Below are 10158 nucleotides of genomic sequence, written 5' to 3'. Positions count from 1 at the left end.
CACATAAAGTGTAACATAAGTCTAGTTTTTCCAGGCCAAACTCTGTATCTGAAGAGCATTAATGAGCTCCCATATGAGTACACAGAAAGTGTGAAAAATACATTTTGGGAGGAACAGTTTATTTAGTTATATGTACAAGGCATAATCGATCATATCAATCTAAAGCCCAGAACCATGAATGATAGATCATCTTCCCCATTTAAATCTGAGGAAACATTTTACAGACAAATGGTAGGCAAATAATTAGTAATAATATAAATATTGTGCTTTTATAGTCAAAATGAACATTTAGATTTTTGGAAAGGTCATACAAACCATTTCTATGCAAAACTTGCTTATATTACTGGGTGAAGTTTGATATAATAAACCTGTAAACTACAATAACTACAGATGGAAAGGCTACACTTTATGTCACTTTGTCTGGATTTTTAAAAATCATTTGCTGGAAAAATAGGCACACAGTGCAAACAAACCTCAAACACAAAGAACGACGAGCTGCAGTAACTGAGCTGTTCTAGGAAGATCAACATTTGATGCTCATGTTTGGTTTGAAAACAGCCGAACAGGACTAACAATATTTGAAAAGTTGAACCTATAAAAAGGCAAAAGAAGTTAATTGAGATGGCAGTTTAAAGACATTTCATGAGACTAGGTTTGTGTAACAAAGAAGCATAAAAAGGTTCATTCTTTACTAACTACACAACTGCATGCCATCAATGCTACACAAAATATGCTTTCAGTAAACTTTTCTCCACCTAAAAATAACCAAATCGTATTAGTGCAAAACAAGGCAGGCAGGCATTATAATTGATGCAGTTCTTTACAAAAATAATAAATTCTTACTCCTCTGCTCTCCTGCTACAATAAGTTGAACAGATGGAAGACACGAGAGAAAATCAATGCAACCCCAGAAAACATCCGATCCCTAATGCATTAGGATGTTTGAGAAATGTTAAAACTTCGGTTAAATATGGGAATGTGCTGACATCATCCCAAAGGTTCATCAGACACAACCACATAAAAACATAAGGGGGCTGTCGCTCTGCTGAACACAAACTACATTTTTTTTTACATAAGCTACAAAAACTTCATGATTCTGGGAAAATAATCCTCAGAGGCCACTTTATACTTCATCAAGTTAGTGGTCATGAATATGATTTCACAATCTAAGCTGACAGCAAACGTTCCCATATGAAACAGATCAATAAGAATTATAGATATGCACAATTAATAACATTAATATGCATAATCATATGTACAATGTTTGTGTATTGCGTCTTGATTATTGCCACTTTCATACAAAATTATTGCAGATGTTTTGTCTACGGCGGGTTAGAATTCTATTCGTCTTATACATGTCACACAATATATAATATGATTACGGTCTAAATGTTGATATAAAGCACATGTGTTTAATCTTCTTTGACATACATTTATGTGGCCATAACCATGTTACACAAAATAAACAAGCATTGTATTTTACAACACATATATGTTTCTTAAAGATTTTGTCATTTGGGGTTTCCAGGTCACAAATTAAAATATTGTTCATGTTTCTGTATTTTTCTACACACTGAGGCACAACAATAACACATGGTACAGTGCAGATGTTAGTACATTTCGACATTTTCAAAATGTCACTACGGCAAAAGAGAGCTACAGCTGGTATGAGGCAAACAAAGATGAAGGCGTCTGATGCATTGTTATTTACATCTAACACACATTATATTCACACGAACCAGCATGAATATAAATGTATGTTTGGTCACACACTGACCTAACATCAGCATCTGCTACACCAATAATGTTTCTGTTAGACATCTCTGGTCTTGCCAAGTGTTAAATATTTCACAACATATGTTCACATCAGTTGTGTCAGCTGATTTCTCCAATTGTCAGATTTCTGATCAAGAATTCATCATTTTTCCAGTTAATTTTGTATATTTATTGAATTATGAACAAAAAGTTTTTGAAGGCGTAATCCTTTCAACTAAGTTACAACATGAGTATCATCAATTGGAGTTACAGTTGTTTCACCCAACACTGTCGTTCTTTAGTCTTCCAGTTTATTTTGTTTTGCATTATAGAGCGTGAGTTTCTGTCAATGGCCTGGTCCTCCGGAGCATCACGATGATGTAATATTACAATGTGGGCGATGCAACAGGTCCGACCACACAGCAGGTTAATGAACCCAGCAATAGTTTCCATAAGGAAACACTCCCTGCAGCCACTTCCTTTGTACATTTTCAAGTTGCCATATGAAAACCCCACTGGCCGAGAGGAAGAAGGGGTTCCACACGAAGGGTTAATGAGGAGGAGCGTTCACCATCTTCGTGGCACAAATCTACAGCTGGATGTTGGTAAAACAGGGAAGCGTATGTAGACTTGTTGGACACCGTTGCTTCATACGGGTAAAAATCCAAAGGTTCATTCGCCATACGTCTGTCACACACTGCATGAAGAGAAGGACATGCTTGTGGATGATGAAAGCATGACAAGACAATAAAAATGGATCATGATCAAATTTGAACTGATATAATTAATGTCTGATCCTTTTAAGGGATAAATTGCCCTTAGTACCAAAAATCTTCAAATATACCCTTCTAAAAGAAGTTTTGCGAACTGGAGATTACATTTTTTTGAAACTAATCACTTGTTGCAGTGTCAAGCTCTAAACTGAATATGCGCTTAACCTCCCTGAGCCACATTGATGGTTTACTTAAAGCAGATGAAGAAATAGTTCATCTGTTGATTCTGACATGTAAAACTTAACCAAAGTCACGGCTCCAGTCTCATTGTAACCAGTCCAAGGATGGAGCTATACACCAAAATGCAGGCAAGACTCTGACTAGAGGAAAAGGGCACTCCAGAGAAGCTACTTTAAAAACCTGGAAAACAAGTCCGTCTAACGACCAAGCATCCACGTACAGGCATGCAAGACATCACAAACCACAGACAGATATCCCCATTGACAATGGAGGAGTATCAACTGTATGAATGTGAATCAGAAAACATAATTATCTTTACCCATTGCTGCACACTGTTTTCTTCCATCTACATGCCCATGGCCTTTTACTCAGCTAAAAGTACACTTGAATATTCTGTTTGATTATTTCAGATTAAGAAAGAATTCACACAATTAGGATACTGTTTTTCAAAATGGATAAATACATGATTGCTTTCAAAATGCATGTAACACAGGAAATCTAATAGAATAAATAACATTTTGTTTACGTAACAGAAAGCACACACACTAAAATATTAGACTTTGATCATAATCTGATTGTCGTATAAAATATATAAAAACAGTACACTGGAACTGATTATTGGCCCCGATTTAGACATCTGTGTGGAGATACAAAGGGCTATGTGGTGAATATATTTCAGAACAGAAAGCCACATCGGGGCTCCTAAAAGATACACAACAGTGTTTTATATGACCGTTACCTGCTGAGAAGCTGTCCTTCTCATTACTCTTGATCTACAAGCATTGACTTCGGCCTGAAAATGAGAAAAAAACATGTTTGAAAGTTGGAGGGATGACAACGTACCAACAGCGAATGACTGTCCCAACTATTTAAATGTCCGATGTGAAAATATGGTTTTAAAATCCAGAGTGGACCATTACCTCTCAGATTTTTTAATTGGCTCCTGTGGGATTGGCTGCTGCTGCTGCTGTTGTCTGTGCTCCTGCTCCATCCTACACACACGCACACGCACACGCGCACACGCACACACACACACACACACACACACACACACACACACACACACACACACACACACACACACACACACACACACAGAGAGAGAGAGAGAGAGAGAGTTATTGTAGGCATTTGGGCTGATGCCCATTTGGTTATGAATCTAAAGGCAGTCTTCTGCATCCAATTAATTCAATTTAAGTGCTTTAACCATAGTTCATTTCAAGTGCAATTTTGTATGAGCAATATATATGTATGAGAAGCTGATCTTATCAAATGTATTTTACCTTTCCCTCCTGACTTTAATCCTCTCCTCGTCAAATCTGAAAATAAGTAACACTGTTAGATCCTTCAGTAAATTCAAGTCCTTTTAAAGAGCTCAAGTATCTGATTTTACTTTTATTCAAACACATCACTCTTGTTCTTTGCCAGATGTACATGAATGATGATTATAAGGCAGGACAAGCTGCTGTCACTGCTGCGGCTCGTTTTCTCCATCTAGTGGTCAGAGATACTTACTGCACTACACACTCGGGTACATGGACATGATCCATGGGGACGATCTCTGCAAGTTCATCCAGGCTGTGGACATACTGGATCTTATTCATGAACTTCACACTGCAGAGAGACAACAACAACAACAACAACACGACCACTGTTACAGTCGCTGCATCACCGATGTCTCAGTTACAAAATCCTCATGATCAAAAGCACGGCCTGGTCCTCATTAGTTCAGTAGAAAAAAGCATTTTAACTTGTGCACCGAGTTTTGTGGATTCCCTGCTTTCAGATATAATTGTTCAGTTGTTGGTGTGTGTGTGTGTGTGTGTGTGTCTGTGTGTGTGTGTGTGTATTACCTGATAAAGGGCCTGGATATAGCCAGGACAGTGCGTATGAACCATGTGGGATGAGCGATGACCAAAGACTTCAGGTTCTTCCTTAATCTGCCCTCACAACACAAATAACAAGTCCATTCAGTTAGCACAGTTAAGTTATTATTCAAAATAAATAAATATTAAACTGATAATTATTAAGGATTATCTAAACAGAGTCCTGTTGTAAATGTAACCTCGGAGTCAACCTCAGACTTGTACTGACAGCAGCCACAACTTGCATTGACCTCCAATTTGTGTCTGTCAGTTCCAATGTCATGCATTTCTGTATATTGACGGTGAACAACACTCAGCAGCTAATAATAGCAGGTTGGGCCAAAATCATATTTCAGTTCAGAACTGTCATCTTTTAAATGAGTATTAAGACGTGTTTTATAGACAGCACATCACAAATATAATATCTGAGTAGTTTCTCCTTTTACCACCTTCTGTCAATCATTTGGTAACATTTCTTGAGCCAACTGATCCCAGGCATTTTACTCCGAGGCGTGGCTCCGTTCATGTAGATGATCAGGTAATCTTCAGCCACCAGCATCTCCAGACTGCTCACCACATACCTGGAGGAAAGGGAAGGCGTATGTGTCGTATGCAAGACACTGAATAACCTCGAAACAGTTGCATGAGAGAGATCAGCATCATGGACGTCACTCACAGAAAGAGGTTCTCCATGATGTAGTGGTAGTCTGCACAGCTGTTGTCAGGCAGGTAACAGGCAGAGAAAACAATGATGGCATTAAGCCCCTCGCCATAATAACCTGATGGGAGAGTTTCAGTGAATAGTGAATCATGCTTCTCTGCATATGAGATAAACCTAATTGACTGAAAACCATCTTCTAAAGACTCTCATGAGATTGATTTCATTGATTTCTGATTTACTGACCTCCATGTGTGATGACCCGGAGGTAGGGCCTGATGACTTGCATGTCAATACGATGCTCCTGTTCTCCGATAATCACCGTCCTCCAGAGGCGTCCGTTGTTGACATTCCCCTGTTCAGCCACGTCTCCTGAACCGCCAGCGGGACCTGCTTTGGCCGAGGCCACCGGCGCGTCATCTGGACGAACACAGAGACAGATTTTGTTCTGAAATATCTGCCACGTTGCTTTGCACTGGTTCCAAGAGAGAGTGAAATATATTGCCTGTGTGTAACCTCATCTTATGTAAGTGTTGAATATTAGATGAACAAAACTGCAGTTACATTTTGTCTTGCTGTCTCAGGATTAACATTTATTGAGGATTAGGTCTCAGGTTTGTGGTTTCATTTAGAATTAGTTTTAGGTTGAAGATATCCTAACTCTTGCGTTTTTAACCACCCACCTTCCCACTCCAGCTCATTGCCATTGGTGATGAACTCCAGCGAGTCTGTCTCGTCGGGCGTATCGATGTCATCAACGTTGATGTCCAGGTCGTCCGGTGTATCCAGGAAGTCATCTGACAGCAAAGAGCCCTCGCTTCGGTCCAGTGAAAGGTTCATCTCCGGGGCAATCAACGTACGCCGTTTGCGGTGGGACGAGGACATGCCGCCTCCTCCTCCAGGTGGGCTTACATTCAGGAAGTTAGGGGGAGCTACAGCAAGACGAGGAGAGGAGAGACAGATCCGAAAATGTTGGTGATGTCATAAATCAGGGTTATTATGGACTTTCCATTGTTGACCAATCAGTGACCACAGAGTGTTTACTTACAGGCTCTGTCGTCTGTGAGACCACAAGAGGGATCCATGTCTCCGTACTCTGGTAGTGGTCTGGAGGGAAGCATACACAGGTATAATATATAATATAAAGCTGGTCATGATGCTGCTGGGAACAGATGTTCAGCAGAACAATCATGGCTCTCACTGGATCTTTAACACAAGCAACTATAGCTTTTGAATGTAGCATATTTATCTTAAACTCCACTCTGTTCTCCAGCATACAGCAGTCTCAAACTATGGCCTCACAATAGAATGTAGCATTGTGATTAGGATGGTGTTCAATGGACCAGTGAAGGCGTGGGTGTTGTAACTGATCTGGCTAAGCACTAAAAAGAGGAGCAAGCAGAAGACGATAGAGATGGTAATTAACTTCTCTCTGGGGGGGGATAAAGGAGAAAAGAGGAGGAATAAAAAATAGAGAATGAGTAGAAGAGGCAAGAAGTATGTCTACGCACAGACAAAAAGGTGCAGCTCTCTTTCCCTCTATGCTACTTGTTATTTACCCCGCGCAGAAGGAGGAGCAAACTGGAGATCCTGCCATGCATATCGTGTAGCATCCGTGTGTTGTTTTGTCAGTAAGCAAAACTATGCACATTAGGACAGACGTGTTGTTTTGCATATGGGCAACAGCACCCGATGCGATCAGGGACGTGGAAACAGGGTTTTACAACTAAATGGTTCAAATGCAAGCGATGCAGAGAGTCACAACGCAGTGTCATTCAGCAGAGAGGATCTCAGCTGCATTCTGCCTCTTCCTCCCATCTAGAGGGGGACAGTGTGTGCTCCCCCTGAGCCAACAACACTGGCTTTAGCCCAGAGAAACAGACACTGACGAACGGTTCCACCCTTTCCCCCGAGGATCCCTGCAGTGATTACTAGTCCAATGCTTCTTTTGTCAGAAATGATGTCAATTCTATGAACAGAATCATGGGGATTTCTAGTTTTAACAAAAGCAAGATAATCTCTTTTGTTCCAGTTCATAGCTGCATTGTCCTTCAGCTACAAACAACAATCACATGCCAAATCCATGATGCTTACCTTCTGGAAAGAGCACGGGGCTGCTGTTGTCAAGGCTGATCAAATAGCTTTTTAACCTGACACACCTTTAGATTTAGTCTGCTGACTCAGTCCCTGTTTGCTCAGCTAATAACAGACAGTGTAGAGCAGAGCATCTCTCACAGGATGCCTTGATAATCCATTTGCTGCTGGCTATTCCTTCGTCTCTGTCTGGCTTTAACCAAAAACTGCCACCATTTTCCTGCCGACGCTGTGTTGTTGATCAGTGACTGCTCTTGCGTCAAATGACGTAGCCTGAGACCATCTACAGACAGAGCTGCACCTGCTCCCTGGCTTCCTGCCTCCCATTCTGACGGAGGAGGAGGAGGGGGGAGGAGGAGGAGGAGGAAGCCCAGAACTGACTGTCATCACACTTCTCCCCTGCTCTTTTTATGCCCATCAAGCTCTGCATCTCCACTTCTGAACATCAAATTCCCACACTCTCTAAATCGTTTTAAAACCTTTTTTTTTTTATCATTTATCTTTCTCTCTGCCCGTCTATCTCACTGTGAACATGTTATTAAACGTCACTGGGCTCAAACCTTGCACCCTGTACATTTTACAGCAACACAATAAGCTTATATAGATCCACTGTTGCTTTTATAATAGAACAGAAATAAGACATGGCGATCATAGGTAAGCTTTTATAAAATAAAAAGTGTCAATGTTACAAAACTACAGATTAATATAAACAGCACTGCTTCTAAATCCACCCAGACAATAAGAATTAAGAGTGATATATAAGAATAAAGAAACCCTGTTTGGCAATTAATCCCGAAATAACTGCACAATTTATCTTAAATAATGAGATTCTAATCCATTAAGTTAAATGTGCTGCATATTCACCAGCACACACATTCACAAGAATATGCCGTACAGTTAAAGGCACACACACAGCTCTAAGAGATGCCATAACGGCAGCTTTTTCTGCTCAAGTGTTTCATAGTTTTCCACTTTCAACATCATCCAATTGACATCAAAAGAACAGTGAACGAGATGGTGATTAGTAGAAATTAAAAGGATCCCACCTGGGAAAGTCTTCATCCTGCCACTCGTCTTTCACCTCCAAGTTCTCCATTCGTAGAGTTGCCTCTGTGGTGCCCATCCCTCAGGGAAGGGAGCAGGGGCCTGGAGAAGTGAAGAAAACTGTTTATGAATGAACTCCATTTACAATTACAAAGGAAAAGCTGTCACATAAAATGTGTTACTAGACAGTCAGCTTCATGGCTGCACTGCAGGAACACGTGTTTGACTTAGATGACAAAGGGATAAGTCAGCATTGTTGCAGGATTTCTTTTCAAACACTTTTCCATTGCAATTTGGGGCCTGTAACCACTCTTCAGTCAGATGTTTTTTTTACCCCCGACCCCGGAGGAGCACATGAGAGAGGCATGTGACTGACTAGAACAGAACCCACTTTGAGCTCAGCTCTCCTCAATGTCAATTATCACGTACAAATTTCTTCCTGGGTGGAATTCAAGAGGCCAATGTGGAGAACGACATGCACATTTAATCCTCACTCACTGCTCCTTAATCCTACCGCAATGATGTGACTGTTGCCTTTTACGCTCAAGCTTTATGTCACCAATAGTATTAACAGAATAAACAAAAACTTCTCTTAAAATCTAATATTCATTTGTTTGTGCTCAGGAGTTTGAAGAGAATCCACATACTGGTGAATGCCTTTACAATGATTACACACCGACTGTATAATCAACGGTGGCATTGAGATGCACTGCACTCTTCTTAATTATGGGATTTAATGCTGGAATCCAGATGCGTTATCACAACACAACAGTGACACATTAATAACAACAGGAAGCACATCTGTTGGCTGGTGAACTGCATGAGAGGAGCACTGTGGATATTTAATTGGACCGTAAGTCCTGTTCTCTTTGTAGTTCTCCACTCAAGTATAAAATGTCTGAGCAGCTTCTGCTGAGTGACAGAGGATGGTCAGGTTTGTGTTGGAGGTTATTCTTACAAACAGAGGAAAGGCACATTAAAAATACTGTTGTGGGAGAATACAATACAACAAACATTCTTGTCGGCAGTGCATAATGTTGCTGTGTGATATAATTACTGAGAGGAGTGGAGTGGTTTCGGCAGCTACACTTGTGGCTTAAATGGAAGACAGCCATGTCTCACATAGAGGAAATCATTCATTTTTACAGGCCTTACATTACACATAAGGAACAAAGCAAAGATAAGAGATTGTACCATGAAGCAAAATCCACTAACACATCACACGTTTGTAAAATCCAATGTGACAACACCAAGAAAGCGGTTAAGCAAGAGGGAGAGCAGAAAACAGAATAAATCAATGACAATGAGGTTTCTTCTTTCTCACACCATGTTTGACAGGCTGGGAAAATGTTGACAATGTAATGCAAATATCTTTACCTTAAATAACCTTTAATGTTGTGTTATGCTACCCATGTTCAATCATTCTGCTTGCATATTCCAATATTGCAAAATATACCAAATGAATTGCCCCCAAATGTGCAAAACGTCACAGAGTAAAGAGCCCTGCAGTCTTTCTGGGTCATCCCAAATGTAACAGCCAAAATTGAAAATACCTAAATGGATTTCATGTGTTAATGGACACATTGTGCATGCAGTCAGTCTAAGGTGTCTGATTTGTGCAGCGAGCAGAATAGCGATGCAAGGACGTTAATTCAGTGACTATACTCACATGAGCGGTGTGAGATCTCCTCAAAACCTCTCGCTGGTCTGTGCGTCCTCCCTCCTCAGTCACAGACGCAAAGATTCAAGGGGAGAAATTCCTGATCCTCCACATCAACAGAGAAGCAGA

The 10158-nt window shown here is 40.5% G+C and overlaps 1 protein-coding gene across 4 annotated transcripts; it reads right to left on the bottom strand.

The window, feature by feature from the left end:
* Nucleotides 1-113: 113 nt before the first annotated feature.
* On the bottom strand, nucleotides 114-10158 carry atcaya (ATCAY kinesin light chain interacting caytaxin a). 4 transcript variants are annotated; one of them, XM_079267980.1, is made up of 13 exons: nucleotides 10039-10158; nucleotides 8372-8471; nucleotides 6280-6338; nucleotides 5915-6163; nucleotides 5478-5651; nucleotides 5250-5352; nucleotides 5023-5154; nucleotides 4562-4648; nucleotides 4224-4322; nucleotides 3992-4027; nucleotides 3629-3700; nucleotides 3448-3501; nucleotides 114-2452 (listed from the first exon to the last, which is right to left on the bottom strand). In XM_079267980.1, exons 2-12 carry the CDS (start codon nucleotides 8446-8448, stop codon nucleotides 3471-3473), a joined length of 1119 nt encoding a protein of 372 aa, XP_079124106.1. In that variant the 5' UTR covers nucleotides 8449-8471; nucleotides 10039-10158; the 3' UTR covers nucleotides 114-2452; nucleotides 3448-3470. The 4 variants fall into 4 exon arrangements, with proteins under 4 accessions (XP_079124106.1, XP_079124107.1, XP_079124109.1 ...); XM_079267981.1 differs by having other exon boundaries at nucleotides 114-2401; XM_079267982.1 differs by lacking the exon at nucleotides 114-2452 and adding an exon at nucleotides 3078-3101.

Source organism: Melanostigma gelatinosum (assembly GCF_949748355.1).
Source record: "Melanostigma gelatinosum genome assembly, chromosome: 4".
Classification (NCBI taxonomy): Eukaryota; Metazoa; Chordata; class Actinopteri; order Perciformes; family Zoarcidae; genus Melanostigma; species Melanostigma gelatinosum.
This window is presented reverse-complemented; position numbering and strand designations above follow the sequence as displayed.

Excerpts from the sequence above, each read along its gene's own strand:
- atcaya (XM_079267980.1), bottom strand. The coding sequence starts at position 8,448 with ATGGGCACCACAGAGGCAACTCTACGAATGGAGAACTTGGAGGTGAAA. Across the intron at positions 5,652-5,914 it reads CAATGAGCTGGAGTGGGAAG|ATGACGCGCCGGTGGCCTCG; the intron begins GTGGGTGGTTAA and ends GTGTTCGTCCAG. Across the intron at positions 3,502-3,628 it reads CCAATTAAAAAATCTGAGAG|GCCGAAGTCAATGCTTGTAG; the intron begins GTAATGGTCCAC and ends TCTCATTTTCAG.